Here is a 27,584-nt window from a genome sequence, read left to right as displayed (position 1 = left end):
CATTTGTTTAAATATTAGGCTTTTTATATACTTTTTAGAGTTTGAGGTTATGTATTGATAAGGTCCTAAACACAACACTGATTCAAACATTCAGTTTAGCAAATTGAATTATTTAGAAGTAAATTCTTAAACGATATATACAATTTACTGCGGTTGTTCTGTTTTGAAAGTGGTTAGACCTGCTAATATCTTTGTTTACGAAATATCTAAATAAAGAAAAGATGCATTGCTGTTCACTTTTTTTTTCTGGACTTCAAAGTCTGGATACCAATAAAAAATAATATGTGGTTGAGTTATATGTATAGTTAATCCAAATATTGAAATTGCGTTTCATATAACTTGTGGATTGGTGCTTTCATTTCTTTCTAAATCTTTCAAAGAAAAAAGATGGACATGTTCATGTGGAATATTGAGTCTACGATTAATCCTGCAAAGAATAATAACAATCACTATGAGGCAAAAAAAAATGAGAAGAAGAAGACATCACAAAAGAGGAAGAAGACGCAGAGAGGAGTCAACGACAAGAAAAAACAAGGGTAACCAAGAAGACAAGTGAAATTGTTGAGACTTAAGTTAATGTCTAAAATCTAAGTGTAGTTTTTGATGTGGTGTAGTCTAAGCATGAGTAGTGTGGCTTGTGTAAGAGGCGAAGAGCCTAAGATCTAGAAGTAAGGTCTAGAGTGTGGCTTGTGTAGTTTGTATGAGTACAACATTTTCTTTCTCTCTACAATAAAGAAACTAAAACAGAGTGTAACAAAGAGAGAAATAGAAGAAAAAAAACCTCTGAGAAAGAAATAAAGGCTTAAAAGTGGGAACATCAACAATTCAACACACTTAGAGAATTAACACAACTCTAAATGATTCTTATATTTAGATATAATCACACATGCCACCACTCAAGAAAAAAACAAGAATGCTCAAATTGTTTACCAGATTGTGCTGTAGCCTTACCTTACCTCCATGCGAACATATCTCAGTCAATTGTGTCATGAGAGTTCCTCTTTATATTTCGTGTGTTTTGATGTTTAGTGATTACATACATCGACAACTTAGATAATAGTCGATTGACCATCAACAATAACTCAGTTCCAAAGATATACCAAATTCAAATATTAAATATTACTTTATATTAAGTTTATAATCGTTTTCTTAACCTCCAATAATACCATACATGCGTAGTTATAGTGTCAGATACAAAATAACATAATTTTTACATTAAAAAAAAATCAGTTTAGATTTCATAAATATATAAAGTAACTCAATTGTCAAATGTCTTTCCTAGTGTAGCTCCGAGTTTCACAGTCATCATCATTATCTCGAAAGAGAAGACAAAACTATGTGACCTTTAAGTAGCTAAAAAAATAATAACATGGGTGCATTCACTCATACAACTATTACACCTTCCAAAACCAAACAACCTTTAATTACAATAATCCAAAGAATGGAAAAATAAAACAGATATTAACAAACTAAAATATATTAAAAAAATTTAATCAAAAAAAAAATACAAAACCAAAAAACCATGCCTCAACAAGATTTACAAACAAAATGTAATCAAACACATTACATAAATTTTAAACAAATCTAAAAAAATTAATATATACATATATACACAATGCACTAACTACCACAAAATAATAATAAAAACAACAACAAAAAAATGTAATGAAGCAAGTATAAGTATGCAAAAAACACACAGGCCAAGCTCACAATAAAAAAAAACCAATTACATGTAAACAACCCCAATATGTATGAAAACAAATCTTCAGATGTAAAACAATCAACAACAAATAAAAGCAAAACTACATTCCAACTCTATAGTTTTGATGCAAATAAACGTGAAACAAACCTGCGCGGAGCGGGGTATTGTCCTTAGTAATAAATAAAAACATAAGAGGAGTGTAAAAGCATCACGAGTTCAGTACAAAGAGATAACAACCCTCATAGACATGTAAGAATTCTTAATTGCACAAACTACAAAACCATTTAATATTTTGTTATACTAAACCAAAATGGCAATATTTCATAAGAGGTTAAAGAAAAACAAAAATCAGGGAATATTTTCTTTGGCTAAGGGACGATCATTGACAGTTTCCCTCGATGTAAAAGTCCAAATCATGATTACATTATATAGATGTGATGAAAATGTATCTTTTTAAACTTGCATGCGAAGTTGAAAATTATCTTTTTAAACTTGCATACGAAGTTGAAGAGGTAAAATTTTTAAAATTAAAACAAATCAGAAAAATTTAGGGAATCTTTAGTTGTGATGACAGTAAGATATATCAAATGAAAATTGGGATACTAATTGATCAACATCATCATCAACAACATCTTCCCCAAGTTTTTTAAAAAGAATGAAAATGCTTTGTCCTCTTAACAATTTTCTCCTCATTTCATCTTCCCCAAGTTAATAAAAGCTTATGAACTCTTCAAAAAATTTCCTACATTTCATCTTCTTGATATACTATGTCTAGCATGCTTTTCCTCATTTTCTTTCTATCCATCATCTCTCCAATTCAAAATTGGATTCACCTAAATGAGACAAGTTCTCAAAGTTTCCCACCAAAGGATACACTATGGTGTTCAAGGTATCTCTTCAAGGTTGTAGAAGGTTCACAAAGATCCAAGATGCCATTGATGCAAGCATTGGCTCAAGTGTAAACAAGACCCTCATACTCATTGATCTTGGCATCTATAGGTTAGGCTTTCACTCTAACCATATTTAGATCTGGTGTCTAATCATATTTATATTTGGGGTTTATATTTTTGTTAGGGAGAGAGTTTTTTGCATATTTTAAGTATGTTTTAAGCATATGTTAAGCATTTTTTATGCAATTTTCTTAGATATTTAACACTTACATCATATATGATATATGTGTATATATATATATTTATTTATATGTTCATATATCAAATGTGTACACAAATATAGTATCCTTTATTTTATAAATCACAAATCACCTGTCCAATAAAAACTTGCCACATCAGATTTTTTTTCTTCTAATTTAAGCAAAAAAAAACACTTACCCACTTGGAGAAAGAGACGAAAACTGCTGAACAGAAAAAGACAAAAAAGAATGTGTAAGGTAAGGAAAGAACCATAAGCCTTTAATGAAATTAAGCCTAACAGAAACGTTAGCCCATAGCTTATTTATTGGCCAAGATCTAATCTAAAGATAATTTTTTTTGGTTAAGGAGAAGATCTAATCTAAAAAGATAATGATCATCAAATAATACGATCTAAATGTAATGCTGTTTTTCTCAACTCAATGCAAAGGTTGACAAGAAGAAGAAAAAAAGATACAATAAGGGAAAAGTGTGAAATAGAAAAGAAAAAAATATGTACTCAATTAACATTTTAGGGTTTTTTTGTTTCTTGGAAAATAGTAATAACATTTTTATGTGACTATTTGTGCTCTTCAATGACTGTACAAAAGTGGCCGCACATAAGTCTAATTCATTACCATAGCCTTGTAGTTGTACTGTCTATTTCTTTATTTTTAATTAAAACTAGATTAGAACATGCAGTACACCGCGGGGCAAAATTATCTATAACTAAAATATTTAAATTATAAGTTGTATTTATTGGTTAAATATATTATAATTATATAATAATTGTTAAATAAACAATATAATACCGCAACATAATTTATTTTTTAGATAATATTTATTTAATCAATTTAATTAGATATGTATATTCTCTGATACTGACAATGTTAACAAAATAATGAAATGATGTTTACCCGTATAACACCGAATTAATGATATTTTTTAATTTATATAAATTTCGATAAAACCCGTCCCACTATATAACCTCGTCTCGAGATATTTTAACTCACACTATATCATCTTAATTTTTTATATATATTGTATATATACGGTATAATATTTATTATATTTAACTTTTTAAAAGTTTTAAATATTTTTCATATTTAACCTTTTAAAAATCTTTAAAATAAAGAACCGGAATAAGCCAAATAAAAGTTTTTAAAGTTTAAATGCCTGATAAATCAAGGTTTCTACTCATTTGTATTCAGAATTATTTTGGTCTCTTTTATAGTATAACTCTAAAACATTGTCCAATTTTTTTATAGGATGTGGGATTTTGTACCCGTATTTTTTATTCATCTATTAAGTAATATATGTTCGTTTTTAAAATTTTGTATTAGATCATTTGCAGGAAAAAATCACAATTTTTATTAACTAAATGTATTATAGAATAATTCAAGACAATTTAAATATAAATTCAAATAAAAATGAAAGAGAATCATATATTTATGTTTGAATGAGGTAGAAAGATTTCCTTATTTTTTTAAATCTTACCTATAATTAAATTTGAAGTTTTGGTAACTAATATTAAAGTCAATGCATTAAATGTAAAGCAAAATTATTTATAACTAAAATATTTAAATTATAAGTTGTATTTGTTGGTTAAATATGTTATAATTATATAATAATTGTTAGTTTTATGGTTTAAACCATATAATACCGCAATATAGTTAATTTTTTACATAATATTTATTTAATCAATTTAATTAGATATGTCTATTATCTGATACCGACAGTGTTAACAAAATAATGAAATGATGTTTTATCCGTGTAACACCGAATTAATGATATTTTTTTAATTTATATAAATATCGATAAAACTTGTCCTGCTATATAAACCTGTCCCGATATATTTTAACTCACACTATATAATCTTATTTTTTAATATTTATTGTGTATCTACGGTATAATATTTATCATATTTAACTTTTTAAAAGTTTTAAATATTTATCATATTTATCTTTTTAAAAGTTTTAAATATTTATCTTATTTAACCTTTTAAAAATATTTAAAATAAAGAACCGGAATAAACCAAATAAAAGTTTTTAAAGTTTGAATGCCTGATAAATCAAGCTTTATACTCATTTGTATTCGGAATCATTTTGGTCTCTTTTATAGTATGACTCTGAACCATTGTCCAATTTTTTTAGACGATGTGGGATATTGTACTCGTATGTTTTAATTCATCTATTGAGTAATATATGTCCGTTTTAAAAAATTTATATTACTGTCACATGCAGGAAAAAATCACAAATTTTATTAACTAAATGTATTATAGAATAATTCAAGATAATTTACATAAAAGGAAATCAAAATAAAAGGAAATCATATATTTATGTTTGAATGAGGTAGAAAGATTTTTTTTTTTTTTTAAATCTTACCTATAATTAATTTTGAATTTTTTGGTAACTAATATTAAAGTTAATGCATTGAATGCTAATTGTTTCCAAAATGATTTTTTTTTGTCAAAAGTTGCTACAAAAAAACTAGTATGCATGCACCAAATTATGGTTCAATGTTAATTAATGATGGATTCTGTCCTTAAATAATTTTCAATATATAGATGTATCTGCAAGCATCAACTTCACCACATATTTGTTTTTTTATTTTTGCTTGATCTTAGAGGAAAGTTGCATCAGTAGAGAAAATCAAATAAAGATGGGTAGTAACAGTTTGGTTATCATTCTCATTATCGTCTCTCTTTTCGGACTCCACCAATGTAAGAAGTGATTCAATCTTTTTTTCTCCAAACCCCATGAATTCAACTTTTAAAACTTTTAACCTAATGCTTGTAGGTCAAGACGCAGATCCCAATCATCCAAAGGGAATAGAAAGATGCTTTCAACACTTTATGGGAGAGCCATGGCAACTCGAGTTTTTTTGTTGTCTGTATCGAAGATATTACCGTTTGCTTCCCTTTCGGCGAACCAGAAATTTGCCTCAAGCAATGTCTGCCGCTACGAAAAGGTGAAGCACCGTCTCCTTCACCTGGTACAACACTTCCCCCTCTATGAATGCTCAATGATGAAGCTCCCTAGCCTTTTTATAGTATGTTCTCTCCTGACTTACATGAGCGGTCTATTACAATGTCATCAATAAGTCATTAAAGCCAAACTCAGTTTTGCTTGCTTCTCTGTTCTGCTCCATGTTCTGTTTTCTTATTGATTCCCAGTTTGGTTTTCTTCTGATAATCCGTCTCAAAAAAATTTTGGTCCCTAGGCATATAATTTTCTTAGACCCTTTTCAGCATAATTTTTTTTTTCTTTTTCTTGGACCCCATTTGCTAAAGGTTTTTGGAAAAAAAAAAGTTTGTCCCATGGCCACCGCCCCTCTCGCCCTAGTTATGAGCCGGGGGCTGTCTGATATGATTTGTTTCCGGGAGTTTCGGTTATATTGATGATGTTATACAACATCAACATGTACGATGAGAACGATGAGGTCATGGGCAACGAAAACATAAGAGACGGTGTTTCTTTTTGTGTTTCTGTTCCTAGAGTTCTTAATGAGGATCACACCAAGGTGAAGCTAAAGCGGGTTGTAGAAGTACGTTAAGAAAAGGCTGATCACAGTCATGAGAATGGAGGTGAGAGTACAATTTGGTCATGTTAAAGATGATGCAATGCGTAAGGAAAACAATACATATCATGATTAAAAACTGGTTTATATGCAACAGAGAAAAATGATGCATGCAATAGATATAAGGCATCGTTGCTTAAATGTTGCGTACATTGACTCACCTGACCTGTTTCTATTGAGTGTTTTCAGTCGGATCAGAAGTTCACATGGCTTACAGTTGATTAGAAATATCTCCTTGAGGCTATCTTTTTGGCAAATCATATCTCTAGACTCCAATCCAAACTCTTTGGTATTCTGACTCTTCTCTGGTTTTTGCATGAATGGAGATGAGACCATCGAGCCAGTTTCCACAAAAAACTACACCCTAATGTAAAGGTTCTGTTTTCACTTTTCAGACTGCAGAAAACAACAAAGGCAAGTCTATTTGTTTTTCTTTCTGAATATAAAAACTGTAAATCACGAGTAACAACACCAGTCACTTACTCACCTATGTGCAGAGCGTTGATGAAAAACATAGACGAACGAGCTTCAAGGAGAGAAGTTTGATAGAGAGTTACTTACAAGTTACAACTGGAAGCAACCTCCTCCAATCCTCATGTGCATTTGTTCAGGACCTCACTTGCTCATGCTTTCTTCATTTTATTTTGTGATGATATGGATATAAATCATGTCTTTATGAACAGATCGCACGCACATGAGTACTTTGGTTGACAAGAATGGGCAATTGGAATGTGCAGGAGAACCATTTTGTATTGCATACGAAGTTGAAGATGTAAAAATGTATCCTTCAACTTCGGACATCAATGGCTTGTATATTTTGTTCTTATTTCTCCTTAAACATATATATATATATATGACGTAAATCTATAACACAATTTAATTCACTTCAATATATGTTATTAACAATAAAAAGGGTAGTTTCATTTATCTTATACAGTGAATCTTGCGTGATTCAAGAAAATTCTTCCACTTAGATTCATGAGTCGAAACATATTGAAGAAAAGTGGCAAAATCGGTGTCCATATATTGCAGTGGATTAAGTTCATCGACGAGCTTCGGTGATGGTTTCACAACGGAAGTCAAGGGGAAGCTGTGCAGCGACGCCACTGATATCCTAGGCTTACCCGATGTAGCACGCTTTTGTATCTCCCACTGCTAAGTATTTACAAATTAAAGAGAGTGACCAAAATTGTTAGTTAAAAAAAAAAAGGAGTTTCTTATATTAGAAACTAAGTTTTCCCTTTTCTATTATTCTGTTGGCCAACGAAAATTGGACACGTTGCAGTCTCTTATGAATGATTTCGGTATGTAATATAAGAGAGTCTCTTCTTAATTTTTTTTCTTTTGATTTAATTTTAACCCACCAAAAATCTATAAACCCCCCTTACAACCCCCTGATAAACATGCCCTAATCATTTTTGTATAACAATCTCTAAACAACCAAAAATTAACTACTGGCCTGAGTATCTTATTTTATGAAATATTTTTTCATGAGACATGCTTTTTATGTAAGAAACAATTTTTCTAAGTTTAACAATATAGTTGGAATTTTTCATTATCCATTTCCGTCGTGTTTAAGATACAAATTATTTAGACAACAGTTATATAAAAAAACAAAAAACTTCATGGAAAATAGGAATAATTGAATTTATTAAACAAAACACTCCATGAAGAGTCTTTAGGGTTCAATGTCTCAGATGAAGAAATCTCACCATCGTAGATCTAGATCCCTTTCTTTCCTCTTGAAAAGTCTTTAGGGCTTGAAGGTGTCTCACCGCCTCTGTAGTTCCACGCCGGAGCAACAAAAAGAGGATCGCACGGCACTTCAATCCAGGTCAAGTATTGTGGTAAAGGAGATTCTGGTATTTTAATTTGTTTGTGTGGTTTTTCTTATTTTAGATCTGTTTTAATTTTAATTTTATAAGAAGGTTTAAATTTTTATTGTCTTTTTTTGGACCTCTAGATCTTGATCCCGGTTATAATCTATTTGGATGTAATGTTTTAAGTTTGTCTGGGTTTTTTCCCCTTCATCTCCGGGAGAGTTTTGTGCTCGCCGGCTTCCTTCTCTGGAAGGATTGATATCCTTGCCAGCTCATGTATTTCATCTTGTTGTGGTCTATCAATGAAATTATTCAGACGAAAAAAAAAACACTCCATGTTTGGTAAACATGGAAAAGATAGAAGCAAACATCCAAGGAATATGCTAATTATATATATACCTCGAGATGATAGCCGACGTTGACGACAAAAGAGCCAGGTATGGGATCAACAGTGACCCACTCGTATACTATATAGTCATAATTGGTATCATAATTGGATGACGACTCCAAGTCGTGATGTAACTATACACCTTTTTCAAAAAAAAAGAAACTTTTATAGATAAATCATTGTAACAATGCGTTTGAATTGAAGACAAGAAATAGCGATGTATTTATTTGGTCGATGCCAATATTTTCATTTAATTTCTCTATCAATATATAACCTTATATTTTTTCAAAAAAAAAATATATATATATAACCTTATATCGCTTACACTCAAAGAACCTTATACAGTATTTGTCTTGAGAAACACATGAAATCAACAATTGACCATTGGATTCTTAATCCCACCATTGATGCTCCAGCATGATTCATGAAGCTCCCCATTAAGTTTTGGCCAGATCAGATTTCACATAAATCTTCCATGATCCTCTGAAGTCATTGCATCATATCTTGCGGATGGAGATTAACTCCGATTGACAAAGCAGTCAGTTGCACTAAATTCCTTGCAAATATATTTTTACAAAATCTCCTAGATAAAACTCGACCACGAAAAAACCAATCCTATGGATGGTCTTCTCTTTTAGTGGGACTGGACCTTATTAAGAGAGTGACAAGATACATTGTCGGAGATGGGAAAACAATTCGAATGGGTCTCGATAATGTTCTTCCTTCTCACCCCCCCCCCCACAATGTATCTTGTCACTCTCTTAATAAGGTCCAGTCCCACTAAAAGAGAAGACCATCCATAGGATTGGTTTTTTCGTGGTCGAGTTTTATCTAGGAGATTTTGTAAAAATATATTTGCAAGGAATTTAGTGCAACTGACTGCTTTGTCAATCGGAGTTAATCTCCATCCGCAAGATATGATGCAATGACTTCAGAGGATCATGGAAGATTTATGTGAAATCTGATCTGGCCAAAACTTAATGGGGAGCTTCATGAATCATGCTGGAGCATCAATGGTGGGATTAAGAATCCAATGGTCAATTGTTGATTTCATGTGTTTCTCAAGACAAATATTGTATAAGGTTCTTTGAGTGTAAGCGATATAAGGTTATATATATATATTTTTTTTTTGAAAAAATATAAGGTTATATATTGATAGAGAAATTAAATGAAAATATTGGCATCGACCAAATAAATACATCGCTATTTCTTGTCTTCAATTCAAACGCATTGTTACAATGATTTATCTATAAAAGTTTCTTTTTTTTTGAAAAAGGTGTATAGTTACATCACGACTTGGAGTCGTCATCCAATTATGATACCAATTATGACTATATAGTATACGAGTGGGTCACTGTTGATCCCATACCTGGCTCTTTTGTCGTCAACGTCGGCTATCATCTCGAGGTATATATATAATTAGCATATTCCTAGATAAAACTCGACCACGAAAAAACCAATCCTATGGATGGTCTTCTCTTTTAGTGGGACTGGACCTTATTAAGAGAGTGACAAGATACATTGTCGGAGATGGGAAAACAATTCGAATGGGTCTCGATAATGTTCTTCCTTCTCACCCCCCCCCCGNCCCCCCCCCCCCCCCCCCGGAGCTATTTATTAAGAGAGTGACAAGATATATTGGATGTAATGATCAAGAGTCCTATATATAATCTGTAATGGTATCAGAATGGTTACATACTCTCCTTTGTAATGACATTTCCTAAATCAATATAAGTTCCTTTTGAGTTAAAAAAAAAAGGTCCACCTTCTTCTACTCTATTGGGAAATTGTCTCACAAAACTTCCAGGCACACTACACACACTTTTTCTTAATTTATATTAACACACTAGATTAGGATCCGATATACTGCGGGCAATTTATTGGTAACAAAAAAAATTATAATTATAAGTTGTATTTGTTTCCTTTATTTAATATTATAATTGTACAATAATTGTTAATTTTATGGTTTAAGACACATAATACCGCAGAATATTTTTTTTACATAATATGAATTTAATCAACTTAATTAGATATGCATATTTCTCTAATATCGATAGTGTTAACAAAATAATAAAATAACATTTTAGCCATGTAGCACCGAATTAATAATATTTTAAATTTATATCAATATGACAAAACCCGTCCCACCATATAACTCTGTCCCGAGATATATTAACTCGTAGTATATCATCTTAATTTTTAATATTTATTATTTTGTATTATAAATATTAGATTGAGTTAATATGATATTTATTCAGATTGTAACCCGTTTTACATTTTATAAGATTGACACTTCTTATTTTTGAAACTTTTTAAAAGTTTAAATTCTTTGAAATAAAGAACGATAATAAACCAAATAAAACTTTTAAATTTGAATGCATGATAAATCAATCTTCCTACTCATTCATATTCTGAATCATTTTGGTCTCTTTTATATTATGACCTGAACAATTGCATATTTTAAGCAATGTGGGATATAGTATCCATATTCTTTTATTCATTGATTGAGTAATATATGTCCATTTTAAAAAATTTGAATTACATCATATGCAAAAAAATTACAAAATTTTATTTAATAAATGTATTCTAAAATAATTCAAAATAATTTAAATATAAAGGATAATAAATATGAAAGGAAATCATATAATTATATGTATTTGACTTAAGTAGAAAGATTTTATTATCTTTGAAAATCTTACCAATAATTGATTTTAAAATTTTGGTAATTAATATTAAAGACAATAACATTCAATGGTAATTGAAATTTTGAGGATTTCTTTGTAAAAAGTGATGCAAAAATACTATTATAAATATTGATGATGGGTTATGCAGTTGCTTGGTCAGAAAGCAACGCCCATAACTTCTCGAGTTTAACTCTGATTAAGAATCCATCTGTTTTTGAAAACTTTTGACACTGATATTTGCAGACATCTGTTACTCGAGATCTATTGTCCCTTTTGTTATTTCGGTAACTGTTAAGTCTCCTACGTTGTTACGTCTTCATGAGTTCATGGTAGATTTACGGTAGTATATATAAATTTGTCACCACTATGCTTCAAATAAATCACTCTACTATAACGTTTATATGTCGAACTTCATTACGTATGATGTCATTTAAGTTAAGTCTGCCATATTAGTCTAATTTTTTTCTCATCTCTATCATAAGCCTACCACCACATGCGGATATTTTTTTTTATTTTTTTTTTATTTTTTATTTTTTTTTTATGCACCAAATATATATTAATCAACCAAAGTTTTGAACATACACACTTGGACAGTTCTTCGCAATAGAGTCAGCTAGTACATTTGCTGCTTTCGGAATAAAACGACAGATGAAACTAGCAAAAGAATCCAGCGCTAAGAGAATATCCGAAATTACTCCATAAAATTCCAAAAGAATTGATCGAGAGTTTATAGCTCCAACCAATTGTAGACAGTCAGACTCCAGGTAGAGGTGATCAACACCTAGTCTGACTGCATCTTGAATTGCAGCTCTATAGGCAAGGCTTTCTGCCATAAGAGCTGAAGAAACATTTTCACAGATCACTGAGTGGCGGGATAGGGTCCCAGAAGATAGAATAGAGCTTGTCCATCCCAGACCCGCTACTCTTAGATCTCACCGCCAGGCTGCATCTGAAGTACAAATCATACTCCGTCCTCCTTGAGGTTGGATAAACCTGGTAGGTGGCGCAATAGGTTGGGGCCATTTCAGACTTTGCTCTTGTGCCCCAAACCATTCTTTTGCATCAGTAATGGCTTTGATCATGGTTTCCTGAGCCCCAAACAGTTGATTGTTAAAGACCCCCTGGTGTCATGCCTTCCATAGGTTCCAGCAAACCCATGGTGCCAAGGGACCCTCACTTATCCCGACGGAGGAAGACAGAGGAGGTTGTTGGCTATATATACATAATCCTGATCTTACACTGTCCACTTGAATATAAGGAAGCTCCTGTGTCATAGGAGCGTAACTCCACACCTCCTTTGCAAACGGACAGAGGAAGAGCAAATGCAGTATAGCCTCTCCACACCACATGCAGAGTTATAATGCGGATTTGTGTATTAATATCCGCAACTTTACAGGTAGAGTTCTAGTAAAAGTATATATTTGATATAATGCGCATATTAATTTTGATATGAAAATTAGATTTTTTATTTATTGAGATGAAATGAATGGAACTAAATTTCAATTTTATTATGATGTAGTATACAGGTAATTGTATTGCACAATGAAGTTTAAATCGATATGTGGAATATGTACTAATTAAAGTTCAAATAATTTTAGAAAACTCAACCTATATTTTTATACGTATTTACGTGGTAGGTTGTTTATACATCCTATTAATCAATTATCATAAAACTGCCACATTTGTTGAACATAAGAAATTTTATAGAACCAACTTAACAAATTCTAAGTTCAGGATTTGTGTATAACGGAAAACCAAAAAATTTCCTTAGTTCCCTTATTGAGCAGTTTATTTATATAATATACCAAGCCAAAATTAAGAAACAAAACTCAGAGCAACCAAAACCATACAAAAAAATAGATAAACTACAAAAATAGAAAAGAATGAACGAAAAACAACCACACGTACATATAAGGAAATGGAAGCCATCCTTTACGTAGCCTCATCTTAGTAACCTCCTAAGCCATGAAATAGTTGCAAAGCCCTTTCTTCTTCTTCGTTTCTAATTGCTTTTTGACGACAATCGATCGTAGAGAAGTCTACCTCGTAGGCATCTCTCTTAAATCAAATTCAATTCCTATTTTTTTGTTATTTGATGTCGAATATGCAGTTTTCTCGTCGTCCTAATCCCTTCGTTCTCCTCTTCTTCATCGTCCTTGCCGCACCAGCTATATCAGCTGATGTCGCTATCTTGAGAACGGACTATTACCAAAAAACATGTCCCGATTTCCACAAGATCGTGCGTGAAGCCGTTACAGCCAAACAACTTCAACAACCAACAACTGCGGCCGGGACACTCCGTCTCTTTTTCCACGATTGTTTCCTTGAAGGTTGTGATGCATCCGTCTTGATAGCGACCAACTCGTTTAACAAAGCGGAACGTGATGATGATCTCAACGATTCCCTCCCTGGAGATGCTTTTGACATCGTCACTCGCATCAAGACAGCTCTCGAGCTGTCTTGTCCTGGTGTTGTGTCTTGCGCAGATATCCTAGCACAGGCCACACGTGACCTTGTCACGATGGTGGGAGGACCTTTCTTTGACGTAAAGCTTGGTCGTAAAGATGGATTCGAATCCAAAGCCCATAAAGTCCGAGGAAACGTCCCCATGGCAAACCAGACGGTTCGTGACATCCACGGGATGTTCAAGAAAAACGGATTTAGTATTCGCGAGATGGTAGCGTTAAGCGGCGCTCACACCATCGGATTCTCTCACTGCAAAGAGTTCTCCGACAGGCTCTACGGATCACGAGCTGATAAAGAAATCAACCCGCGATTTGCAGCCGCTCTCAAAGATCTCTGCAAAAACCACACCGTGGATGACACAATCGCGGCGTTTAACGACGTGATGACTCCGGGAAAATTCGACAACATGTACTTCAAGAACCTAAAGCGAGGGCTAGGGCTTTTAGCTTCCGACCACATCCTTATTAAAGACAATAGCACGAAGCCATTCGTGGACCTATATGCAACTAACGAGAAAGTATTCTTTGAGGATTTCGCACGTGCGATGGAGAAACTAGGCACGGTCGGCGTCAAGGGCGATGGACAAGGAGAAGTGAGACGTCGGTGCGACCACTTCAATAATCTCAACGTATAAGAAGAAAAATAAACACATAACAATATTCTAATACTATTTTTGTTTTTTAAAATATTTGCGTGGAAGGAGAAATTAATTGAGGAGAATAAACGATTTGGTTGGTGGTATATATATGTTTATAACTATGTATTATAAGCAAGATCGTGTAATAATTCAAGATGGGATGTTTCCATGAAATATAGATAAAAGATATTATATATCGAACAATTGTAGTTAAATATACATTTTATAGTTGATATTTGATAATTTTTCCAAGTAATTTTCCCACCCAATTGGCTTGTAGATCTGAACTAATTTTTTGTTGCAAAAAAAAAAAAAATCCACATCAATGACAGAAAATCACAGGATAATAAGCCTGTGATTGTGAAGTGACCTTAGTGCAGTGGCAGGAGGTAAGTCCATCTGTAGAAGACACCATCACACCCGGGATCAAGTTCTGGCTCCTACGAATGTAGGAATTTGGCTAATAGGCCGGCCAGTTGTGGCCCAATAGTTGACAAAAAATAAGCATGTGATTAATCTATATATAATAGCAATCCGAATAAATGCGACCAACATTTGTGTTTTTTCAATAGTAGCTTTAGGATATTTCTCGAAAAGTCATGATGGATCATTGTAACGGTTTTTTTTATGAAAAATTACAACTGTTTACTGTAGAGTTGTGTTTATTCGAATATTTATATCTTTTGAAATGTATATATATTTGTCTGTTTGAACTGTTTTCATTTCTTTGTCATGACACAAAATCAATTAAAATTTCAATCTCAACGATTTATACATTTTTCTAAATTATTTTCTAGCATTCATTCTTTTAAAAGTCAGTAAATTCTTCTAATTCTTGATTTAACAGAAGAATTTTGGAATGATGAATCTAATTTAAACCTTTAGTTCATTTTAAATATAAAAATTTAATAAAAATACTTGGAGTTTTTTTTTTCCAAGAGTTAGATGGATTAAATAGTGATTTTTTGGATTTGACTTTTCAATATGGTAATAAAATTGCTTTCTATTTAAAAGCAGTTTATATGGGTTGCATACAAACTGCTTTGGATAATTTTCACGTAAAGTTATCCCAATAAATGCCACCAAATGTTAACATCTTTATAAATCTATATATTTTATTCTTCTTTAATAATTTCAAACTTTCATTTTAGTTTAAAATGTATGCAGTTAACTAAGATGAAAGTTTGAAACTAAAATGATGTTAACATTTTAAACTAAAATAAAAGTTTGAACTTATTAAAGAAGAACAAAATATATAGATTTATAAAGATCACTAGTAAAATCCTGGTATATAGTTACGTTAAATTGATACGTAAAAATTTGTAACAAAAAATATCTACAATAAGTGACTAAATAGTGACAAATTATTGGAAAGATTTTTTGTGAGTAATTTGTTACTTTTCGTCGGAAAGTAATGACAAAAAGCTACAAGGCAAAGTCAAAGCGAATTTGTCACAAGATTTGGGACATAATCTTTTGTAGCACATGGGCGATTGTAGCGAATTGTAGTATAATATTTTTAAAATATTAAAAATTATGGACCTACGAAGGAGTGTAACAAAATCTACAAGTGCTGTAGCTAAAGTTGTAGGAAAAATATCTACAAATTATTGTAGCAATGAAAGGACAACGAATTTGTGGCTATAAGTAGTGGGATATGGCGAAGCACTGTGTTGTGAGAAAAAGTAGGAAAGATATATTGGTGTTTTGCAACAGAGAGTAGTGGAGCAATTGTAGTGGGCTGTCTTATCAATCAATAGAGCCATTTCCCGATCATTTGCAAGTTGTATCGATTTCGCTATTATATATACAACGTTTCTCTTCTTCTTCAAACTCACAAATGCATGATCTCTTTCATATTCACAAACACTTTCTATATTCTCCTGCATTATATTCATTTTTGCTATATAAACTCTCCCTACAATTTTGCTTCCAAACTTTTCTTTAATTATCAATAAAATAATTTTTTCCTTCCTCTTCTAATATCTTCCTCCAATAATAATATTGAAGTGCAACAAAGATGGATGTATAATCGTATGGATCCATATCTGCCAAAAGTATATGTAGAATATGAAGTTGGGTTAGAGCAATTCATGAATTTTGCAAGTCAGCGTTTAGATGAGGAGGGAAGAATGTGGTTTCCATGCTCGATTTGTAACAATGGAGAGTTTTTTTGCCCGAACTTTGTGCACATGAATTTATATAACAGAGGATTTCAACCAAGCTACTATGTTTGGACATGTCATGGAGAAATGCTGCAACCTCAATACCAATATGAAGCCGGCAATGAAAATATTGATTACAATTCATATCAAACCAATGAGGCGGAATGGAATTCTAAAACATACATGGGAGAATTTGTCTCTACAGGAGACATGTTTATGCCACAAACAAGGTAATTAGTGTTTTAATTAGTTAATGATTTTTTAAAAATACGTTTTCTAAATTATGAAAGTTTTTAAAAAAAAAGATAAGTAAGATATCTAAGAGAAGCTGATCTTACCTGTATAAATCACAAGAGTTATTTATATTTTTATCCCATCCTAATATAATAAAAAAATAATAATACAAAAATTAGATATTGAACATGTTGTGGTACCTGGTTGTTCATTAAAATCGTACAATTATGTGGTAGGTCTCCTTTCGGAAAAATATATATATATATATATATATATATATATATTATATATAAATTTATATTTGTTGTATAAATAGTTAACGATCAAGTAATAATATACTTTTCGGTGGTATTTGTTTTAGTGGTGGGCATGGTACCGGAAGTGGTGAACATTCTGGTGAACATTTTTTTACCTGATAATGCTTGGGAATTCCCTAACGTGGACTCTGCAAGTTTTTTTAACCGTTTAAACATGGCAAGTGAACCTTTTTATGATAATTGCGTTGAAAGATTGTCAAAATTTTTGTTAGCTGCTGATGTGATGCACATTAAGACGAACCACAATCTAGCTGAAACTTGTGTTGATGATGTGTCACACTTGATTCACAAGATTTTACCTAAAGGTAATGTTGCTTCTCAAAGCTATTATGAAACAGAGAAGCTGATGTGTACATTGAGTATGCCTTACCATAGGATTGATATATGCCAAAATAATTGCATGATTTATTGGGGTGACCCTGATGAAAATCTAATCGTATGCAAATTTTGTGAGCATCTAAGGTACAAACCACAGAAGACATCTAGAAAGGATTCCTCTACGAGAAAACGTATTCCATACAAGAGGATGTTTTATCTGCCATTAGCCGACAGATTAAAAAGACTGTATTTATCCGAGAGAATAGCAACACATATGCGTTGGCATGCAGAACACACGTCTCAGGATGGTAAGATGGAACATCCTTCAGATGATAAGGCGTGTAAACATTTCCAAGAGCTTTATCCTGAGTTTGCTTCTAACAGTAGGAATATTTACCTAGGACTTTGTACAGATGGGTTTAACCCATTTGGATCATCGGGTGGTAATTATTCGCTGTGGCCTATTATTCTAACTCCATATAATCTCCCGCCAGATATGTGCATGAAAAGAGAATATCTATATCTTAGTATTTTAGTCCCAGGGCGAAACCATCCAAAACGAAGTTTGGATATATTCTTACGACCGTTGATTGAAGAATTGTAGGAACTAATGGCATTTGGTGTTGAAGCATTTGATGTTTCTGTAAAGCAGAATTTCAATCTCAAAGCAGTGTTAATGTGGACAAGTGATTTTCCGGCATTGGGGATGTTATCTGGATGGACAACCCATGGAAGATTATCGTGTCCGTATTATATGGAGGACACATATGCATTTCAGTTAAAGCATGGTCGCAAATCAAGTTGGTTTGACTGTCATCGGAGGTTTTTGCCAGGAGATCATGGGTTCCGTCAAAATAGAAGATCTTTCTGAAAGAACAAAGTTGTCATGAAATCAGCACCATATCATCGTTCGGGAGAAGAAATCTTTGTTGATCAGTTGGAGGACATCTATGGATTGAAGAAATCAGTTGAATGTGGAGGCAACAGTCATGTAAACTCTGAGATTGAGGGATATGGCGAAACACATCATTGGCATAAGCATAGTATTTTTTGGGAGCTGCCATATTGGAGGACACACCTTCTTCGGCATTGCCTTGATGTTATGCATATCGAGAAGAATTTTTTTGATAATCTAATTAACACTTTGCTAAATGTGTCAGGGAAGACAAAAGATTCTATAAATTCACAGAAATATCTAGTTCTGTATTGTGATTGCAAACCGTTACATCTCACGGATTTTTGGAAGGCTCCAATTCCTATATTCAGGTTGTCCGCAAGCGCAAAGCATGCATTTTTGAAATGGTTGAAGGATGTTGTCAAGTTTCTTGATGGATATGTATCTAACATAGGACGATGCATACACATTGACCAAGGGTGTAAAAATGGTTTGAAAAGTCACGACTGCCACGTGATTATGCAACGGTTATTTCCCTTTGTTTTCTGTGAACTTCTTCCTTCTGAAGTCCATGAAGCAATCTCAGGTAAAAATAAATATATCTCCATAGTCTATATATTTTTCTATTTACTAAACTAGTTACTTCTTTTTTTTTTTCATTGTAGATGTAGGTATTTTCTTCCGCGATCTTTGTTCAAGAAGTTTGAATACCTGTGACATGTATCGTCTGGAAAAAAATATCGCCCAGACTCTGTGCAATCTCGAGAAGATATTTCCACCTTCAGTTTTTGATGTTATGGAACATTTGACTGTTCACTTCTCTCAGAAGCTGAGCTAGGGGGACCGGTGCAGTTTCGATGGATGTATCCGTTTGAGCGATTTATGTTTCACCTCAAGAAGAAAGCAAACAACAAAGCAAGTGTTGAAGGGTCAATTGTGGAGCAATTTATAAATGAAGAAATCACAAATTTCAGCTTTCACCACTTTGATTCTATTGGAAATACTGTTTTAAACAGTACACGGAAACGACATGCTAGTGGATTTTTTCAGGAATATACGTACTCATACGATGTGCCAGCATTATTCAAACATGTTGGTGGTGCAAGTGGTGGTTCTTATTACGAGTGGTTAACTGATGATGATAACCACATCGCTCATACTTATATTATACTCAATTGTGAAGAGCTGCAACAATGGTCAACAATGCACAAATGACCATTGAAGCACTGCTAGCACAAGAAGCAAGGATATTAATGCCAGTTCTTCATCCAAAGAGGGAAAACGGAGCTATGTGGTATGTATATATGTCCCTTTATTTTCTGTTTAAATCAAGATACACATGTTTTGCATATAGGCTAGGATTCTCGATTGTTGTGGACATAAATGCTGTCATTCTGTTGTCTTCAACCATTAGAATATCACACATTTGGTTCTGTTATATACTTGATTATGTTTCACATTGATCATTGACTTCATCGTAACTGCAACAATTTCGTACGGAACATAGTGATGCATTGTATCCGTTATACGAAGTTTGGTAAAACGAAACACTGCATTGTGATGCTCTGACGTTGTTTTGATATCTCCACAAAGATATTTCACACTATAACATAAGTTCTGGTAGTTGCAGGTTTGATCTTTCACACTATCTCAACCGAGTATTTGTTTTGGTCGTTGCAAGTTTGGTCTTGATAACCCTCCACGGCGAGCAATCATTGCTTCAATCCGCATGCACTTTGATGGACCATGATATAACATAAGTTCTGTTCCAAATGATGCCATCATGCAATGGTAGGGTGATTTCATAGTAAGTCATGACCTCACACTTTAGTATTTAACCTATACCTAATACTCTTAATGAACTACTTAAACTGTTTTTATCCTTTTTGCAGCAAAGTTTTTACTGGGATGATGCATATGGCAGAGAAGTGTATCATATGTGGTACCATTTTCTTGCTGGCCGCCTTAGAGACATGATCTCAAAGGCCAAAGTTTCTGGCAATAAGCCAGAATGGATTAGTGGGGAGATATGAGAGCTAATGGTAGAGTATTGGGGTACTGACGCAGCTCAGAAGAGGAGCAAGATAGCTTCTGATAATCGTTTATCTTGTCGTGATGGGTTTGGTCCACATGCTCACACTTCTGGTTCACGTTCGTACGACCAGCTCTGAGAGTTAATTGTAAGTATAGTCTCACGCATGTTTTTTTAGTTTCTGCAATAACTATACTCAGGTGAACATATTGGATATTAACCAGATCCTTTAATTTGTAGCGACGCAAAGAAGGGATTGAGCCTTCCATGCTTCGAATTCTCAGAGAGACCCACCGCAAAGCTGATGGCACATATGTTGATGATAAGGCGAGGTCGATCGAAGAAGAGATTCAGAGAGAGATTGAAGCAATATCTCAAACCGCAGATGGCGCCCCACAAGGAGGTTCAGAGAACACATGTCTGAGTCGACTTGATGAGGATGAGCTGTTCTACAAGGTAACATCAATCTCACATTATAATTAACTGCTTTTGTTGTCTGCAGTAATTGATTGGTGTTTAGCTACTTGATTGCTTGATGGTTAAACTTAACATATCGGCTTTTTAATAGTTCATGGAAGATGTTAGAAACTTTGTCCAATTACATTTGTGTTTATGAGAAGATATAGTAACAATACTTTTTATGCAGGTGGTACCTGCTCAGAATGGGAGGATCTTCGGTCTCGGGGGACAAAACTACATACGTGAGCGTGGAGAAAGCTCAACTGGTGCCGTTACAAGAATCTCTCTTGAACGCCAAGTGATAAATCTTCAAGAGCAGTTGGCAGGGGTGGTTGAATTTATGAGGCAATATATGCCAGAAGGTTCCGCAAACACTTTCCTCTCGACTGAGCCAACTTCTGCAACAGGTGCGTCGGTGACCAGCCCAACGCAAGGCAACAACATAGAGAACCGAGATGCAAACCCTGAAGCTCCGACTGACCCTCCAGAAGCTGCTAATGACGTCCATCACAGTCATCCCACTAATCTGGCTGATGAGTCTCATGACACAGAAGACAATGACGATGAGGAGCTTGTCGGCGGTGCCCTCTTCTGATCAACTTGTTCTCACACCTTCCTGTAACCCCTCTACCATATAAGACTCTGTTTTTTGTGCTACTGCAAGTTTAACAACTCTGTCTTTTCTCTGTTTGAATGTTTAAATTTATGTCTTTTGTCTAAATGTTTAAAACTAAGTTTGTAATCTCTGTCTTTAATCAGAGCCTTCTGTCTTAACATTTGCAATTTAATTATTTTGGCACTACTTTTCCAAACTTCCTCCACAAGGCAAATGATTCCCAAGCTATTCCATTTTTTTGAATTTGCTACCGGAAGATGTAGCAAATGATCCTCGAAGCTTCGTTGCAATTTGTCGCTAGTACTGATTTTTTTTGGACACTAATTGTTGCTATTTACTTACAAAAGGCGGTCCCATTTTATAGTAAATCTAATACAAAATATAATGTAGCAATTTGAAGCGACTCTGTTTCAAATGTTCGTAACTACCAGATGCTACTCTGTTCCAGTAAAGACGAAACAAACTGTCACTAATTAGAGACAAGATTTTCGTCGCACTTTATTACAAGTTTATGATCACAAACATTGTAGCCTCCGGTGGCAAATAAATGACAACAATTGCGTGGCTATTTGACACTAATTGTTACGCATCCTTCAGTCATTATGTCTCAAACAAATACGGTAATTCGTAGCAAATGGTAGCATTTTCCCACAAATTGTGTAGTCTCTAATTTGTAGCACATTGCGACACTTAGTGATGACGGAAAATTTTGCAACGACCAAATAGTTATTAACTTTTTTGGTCGCAAATTTGTAACTACAGAATAATTAGTAACTATATGACAAGTTTTTACTAGTGGATGTGAACATTTGAGTAGACAAAATTTCGAAAAATGTGAACATTTGAATAGATAAAATTGTTGTAAAAGTCGCAACTGTTTGTAAGAGACAACTCTACATTTAACAGACGTAACTTTCTAAAGAGACACAACCGTATAATTTTTTGGTCCAAAAATTAATAAAATAATAATATTTTTAATGAAAAGTCACGATGAAAAGATACGAATATTCGAATAAGCACAACTCTACAATGAACAGTTGCAACTTTACAAAAAAAAACCGTCACAATGAACAAGTGCAATTTTACTTAAAACACATAATTAAAATTTTCTACAGATTTTTTTAGGAAATTATCCAAAAAGTATGATTGAAAAAACATAACTTTTTGTGGCATTTATTCAGATACCTTTACATGAAAATTATCCAAAGCAGTTTGTATGCAACCCATATAAACTGGAAAGCATCTTTATTACCACATTGAAAAGTAAAATCCAAAAAATCACTATTTAATCCATCTAACTCTTGGAAAAAAGCTCTAAGTATTTTAATTTAATTTTATATTTAAAATGAACTAAAGGTTTAATTAAATTAGATTCATCATTCCAAAAATCTTTTGTTAAATTAAGAATTAGAAGAATTACTTGACTTTTAAAAGAATGAATGCTAGAAAATAATTAAAAAAAATGTATAAACCGTTGAGATTGAAATTTTAGTTGATTTTGTGTGATGACAAAAAAATGAAAACAGTTCAAAAGTATTTATTGGTTAATTGCATTAATTTTTACTTACTTAGCCTATATTTTTTTTTACATTAATTAGCACATAGTATTTCTGAGCAATGATAATATTTTGTTGTATCTATTTTTTTCTAATTTTTCTCAGCTTTTCTAAATTCTCAATATTGTTATTAAAATAGTAAATAAAATTAAGTTCTGATTTATCTTATTTATTATTATTTATTTCTAAAAACAATACTTTTATATACACCAGTACATTTTTCCCAAATGTTACATTTATCTGTCTACTTTACACGCCTGTATATATTGAGCTTTGTGCAACCTAAATAGTTCATACAGACTTGATAAAAAAAAAAAAAAACAAACTTTATACAAAGATTAGTAGAATGACTTTTGCTGAATCTTCTTACAACAAAAGCTCTGTCTTGAGAATCGACGTTCTGGTTGTGGACGATGATCCTGTTTTCCGTGGTGTTATTTCACAAATGCTTGTAAATTCTAAATACAGAGGTGAGATTCTTATTATATATCATATATGATATGTTTATTGAGTTTTTGTTTGTAGTTTCATTTAGATATTTCTTTCAACTACATTTTAGCATGATATAAATATTTTTGGAGAAACAACTAGAATGATTATTTATTTTTTGTTAAACGAATCATCCAGATTGGAATGCAAATTACATGCACACATCTAAAATTTTAAATTAGGGTTTCTTGTTTTGATGATTTTAAAACTAATAGTTTGGTTGATAAAGAATACCAAACAATATATGTTGTGAATTACTTTTCTGAAAGTTTAAAAATAATTAATATTCTTCAAATCCACTTTTTTTTTATAAGTAAGCATCAACCCAATTAGCCTTTCAATCACAAGAATTTATGAAATGTTATGGTTTTAAAAAAAATAAGTTTTGCTTATGTTATGGTTTTTTTAAAAATAAGTTTTGCTTATGTTATGATTTTTTAAACAATAAGTTTTGCTTATGTTATGGTTTTTAAAAAAATAAGTTTTGCTTAGTTAACATGCTAACTAATCTTTTATTTTTGTTTACTAATTAATCTTCCAAAGAGGATGTGCCAAAAAAGATCTTAGCGTTTATGAACGTATCATACTTGACAAGAGAGAACGTTGCCAGCCATTTACAGGTTTGATATCTCTTTTCAAAAATATTTTTGGAATTCATTTTTTAAACTTTAAAATATGAAAAGTCTATTATATTCACTCCATATCTCTTTTCAAAAATATTTTTGGAATTCATTTTTTAAACTTCAAAATATGAAAAGTCTATTATATTCACTCGAATCAAACAAAAAACTTTAACTCTCTAGTTAACCACAAAATCTACAAGTTTTGAGTTTATTTGAACCTATCCTTAGTCAACAGTAAGATCCTGTTAACACAGTTTAGCGAAGGTTTAAAGCTATAGATTGTGTATCATTCTATACTTTTTAGTTAACTTAAAATCGTTTGCTACGTTACCGCAGAAATATCGGATATTCTTGAGGAAAGTGGTAGAATAAGGTTTGATGAGCATTATGTCAGCTAGAGGCATAGACTCGATGTTTCGACATACTCATATCAAGGAGCCCTACTTCAACCGATACACACCCTCTACTTCTTGGTACGATACAAGTCTTAACAATAGATCATTCTATTCCAAATCCGGACAAGGCTTTGGACAGTCGAGACTTTTGTCAACCACACATGAGCCACCCGTCCGTTTCAACCAGATGCCTTACAACTACATGAACCGGTCATCTACTTACGAGACGCACCATGTTGGATCTGGATCAAACTTGACGCTACCCATCCAAAGCAACCTCAGTCTGGCCAACCAACCATCTCAAAACGAGGAAAGAAGAAGCTTTTTTGAACCACCTGTGATGGCGAACAAAATCGGCCAAACATCTCAAGTTCATGGGTTTGGACAACTTGGACCGTCAGCTATTAATAATTTCAACAATAACATGATGAGTAGCTTTGGGAGTTTTACTCCAAATCAACCAGGACTTGGCCACTTCTCGTATGGGATGCAATCGTTCTTAAACAATGAGAACACTACATATAACCCTGACCCACATGCCAATGCAACTACACAGCCAAATCCTGAACTTCCTCAACTGGAGAATCTCAACGTACACAGTGATCTCGGCAAGACTAGTGAGCTTCCTTACAACATCAGCAACTTTCAATTCGATCACAACAAGGTATATATATCTCTTCATCACCCCCATTTTTTCAATGATCTATATACATATACATGAAGTGCAAGTTGTGGTATTGTGTGTTTGAAAATTGGTGTGCGCATGCAGCAGCAACAAGGAGAAGAGGCTTCCAACAAATTTGAGCTCCCATCAATTTTTTCGGCTGAACTGAATCAGTTTTTATCTCTTGGAGACGATGGTGACTGGACCTTTGTGAACGTAAACGAGGTATTTCACATATTAAGAGATGTTAGCTATTACACGAAATCGAATTTGAACCTGTTGAAAATCATATGGTGAATACTTTCAAATAGTATGGCTTACTGATCACTTATATATGACTTCGTTGTGAATTAGGGTCATTCTAATGGAGAAATATCCAACACTTTTGCTGCTCCGGACACGAATCACACCTTTCCGCTCCTGAGACGAATCCTCCAAGTTTCAACACGAACCCTAATCAGAATCAGGTACATCTAATTATATCATTCTAAACTATTTCCATGTAACTATGATCATGCTTAATATAAACGAACTGATTGTTTAAATCTATTCTACAACCTGGACTCGACTTATTAGGAACAAGGTGCTAATCCAGATATTGTATTAGCAATTGGTCGTTTTTGGATCCGCAGGTAAACGAGATAACTTCGACAAAATTTAAAAGAAACTATTTGTATATTATTTGAAGTTTATGAGTCTCAGAAATTTTTTTTTTGGTTAATTAATTTTGTTTCTTATATAGGATTTGGTTGATGACGACTTCATGAACTCTCTGTTCAACAATGACATGAATTGAAAAGTGTTCTCCAAGCTGATGTTTTCAAAGTGAGGTGAAGAAACAAAACCGGCGATAACTGCCTAGTATTATTAATATTTAGTCTCCAAAAGTAAATGCAAGAAAATAAATGGGATGAAAATGAATGAGTTAGAGAAACACACAAAAAAAAAGAAAATAATGGAACATGGAATTAATAGTATCATTTCATTCAATTCCACTGCAATTAGTTGGCTTTGAAACTAGTTGGGTTTTTGTCAACAAAAGAAAAAAAAAACTAATCTTTTTAGCTTTTGTGAGGAATGATGGAAATTTTATTCAACTTCATTGTAAACAGTAAAATTCTAGTAAAACCACAACCAAACATGCGTAAATATTTAAACATTTGCTAATTACTAGTTTGAATAGCAATTTCAATGCGTATAGCCTTAAAATGCCGTAAAAATTACGAAATACAATATTAATCAAAAGTATATTTTAATATGGTGTATCATCAAAACGTTTTAACTACGTACGGTTGTTGTTGTGATGTTTTTGAGCTAAGCTTTAGGTCTACCGCAATTGTCGTTACTTATTCTTATAGCCTAGTGTTTTAAGGGGAGTGGCGACGCTTGACGTGAGCTGGCCATCTATGAATAGCATATGTTTGAATAACACTTCTTCATGTCGGAAAATTTTGGTTGCTTATAAATTGGATCACAAGTTACTAATTTTGTTCTTAAATCTATTCTCTTTAGTGTTCTGCTTACCAAAAAAAAAAAAAAAGCAAAATGAAGTTCTTGATTTACTTGGTTGTGTTATTATTCCTCTCAAATGGTTATACAGCCAACAGAGTTGCAGATTCTCTGATTCGTGATTCTTGCAAGAAATCTTCAAAATCTTCAAAACAATCGGAACCACATTACTACAACTTCTGCATCGCATCTATCAGCGAAAATCCGGAGAGTCAAAAAGTAAAAAATATCGATGAGTTGACCATGGTAGGAGTGAAAAATGCTATTTCGAACATGACGAATGTGAAAGGAATTGTGGAGAAGATTTTGAAGGAGAGAAAGAAAAAGAGTAAATTAAGTGAGAAGATGTTGCGCCAGTGCCTTAAACTTTATTCTCAGGGAAATGACTTGTTAACCAAATCATTAGAGTACATTACATTGCGCGATTTCGATAAAGTCCACAATAGTCTTCGTAATGCAAGAGTTGTCCCGAGAGAGTGTGAAATGGGATTCAACGATGATAATAAACAGAAATCTCCGGTGACGAAAGAGAACGATGTTCTTTTTGACATTGTTAACATTGCTCAGTCTTTTAATTACAATGCTCATATAAATCCGTACAAAGTATAGTGCATGTCTAGCCGAACAGTCTGTCATATATTGTAGGGTGATAATGNTTTTTTTTTTTTTTTTTTTTTTTTTTTTTTTTTTTTTGTAGTGAATTATAAAATAATGAATTGATGAAATATAAGGTCATAAATATAGATTACAACTTTCATGGAGATAGAATAAATATAAGTTGGACATTTTTAAATATTTTATATGTTTTTTACCTTTTCTAAATTTCGTCCACCATCAGCTCACACATCATTAAAGACTTTTGTCTGTACATATATCTTTTTTTTTCTCAATTTTTTATGTACTTGTATA

At 32.8% G+C, this 27,584-nt stretch overlaps 4 protein-coding genes across 6 annotated transcripts; all 4 read left to right on the top strand.

The window, feature by feature from the left end:
• Positions 13,229-14,599, top strand: LOC104771970 (peroxidase 65). The gene has a single exon (XM_010496606.2). The coding sequence runs from the start codon at positions 13,396-13,398 to the stop codon at positions 14,398-14,400; it is 1,005 nt and encodes a 334-aa protein (XP_010494908.1). The 5' UTR covers positions 13,229-13,395; the 3' UTR covers positions 14,401-14,599.
• On the top strand, positions 16,158-21,597 carry LOC104771968. 3 transcript variants are annotated; one of them, XM_010496605.2, is made up of 7 exons: positions 16,158-16,798; positions 17,164-18,918; positions 18,998-19,626; positions 19,963-20,123; positions 20,225-20,512; positions 20,605-20,820; positions 21,011-21,597. In XM_010496605.2, exons 1-2 carry the CDS (start codon positions 16,633-16,635, stop codon positions 18,039-18,041), a joined length of 1,044 nt encoding a protein of 347 aa, XP_010494907.1. In that variant the 5' UTR covers positions 16,158-16,632; the 3' UTR covers positions 18,042-18,918; positions 18,998-19,626; positions 19,963-20,123; positions 20,225-20,512; positions 20,605-20,820; positions 21,011-21,597. The 3 variants fall into 3 exon arrangements, with proteins under 3 accessions (XP_010494907.1, XP_010494905.1, XP_010494906.1); XM_010496603.2 differs by having other exon boundaries at positions 19,963-20,139; XM_010496604.2 differs by having other exon boundaries at positions 19,957-20,139.
• Positions 23,342-25,979, top strand: LOC104772935 (putative two-component response regulator ARR21). The gene is given in 7 exon segments (XM_019241981.1): positions 23,342-23,465; positions 24,028-24,104; positions 24,444-25,166; positions 25,272-25,391; positions 25,521-25,633; positions 25,762-25,798; positions 25,909-25,979. Coding segments are annotated over 7 exon segments (1,248 nt in total). The 3' UTR covers positions 25,963-25,979.
• LOC104771967 (putative invertase inhibitor) lies at positions 26,694-27,314 on the top strand. The gene has a single exon (XM_010496602.2). The coding sequence runs from the start codon at positions 26,712-26,714 to the stop codon at positions 27,282-27,284; it is 573 nt and encodes a 190-aa protein (XP_010494904.1). The 5' UTR covers positions 26,694-26,711; the 3' UTR covers positions 27,285-27,314.

This window comes from Camelina sativa, chromosome 20, assembly GCF_000633955.1.
Source record: "Camelina sativa cultivar DH55 chromosome 20, Cs, whole genome shotgun sequence".
In the NCBI taxonomy this organism is placed as follows: domain Eukaryota; kingdom Viridiplantae; phylum Streptophyta; class Magnoliopsida; order Brassicales; family Brassicaceae; genus Camelina; species Camelina sativa.
The sequence above is the reverse complement of the archived record's forward strand: the minus strand, read 5'-3'. Positions and strand labels throughout refer to the sequence as shown.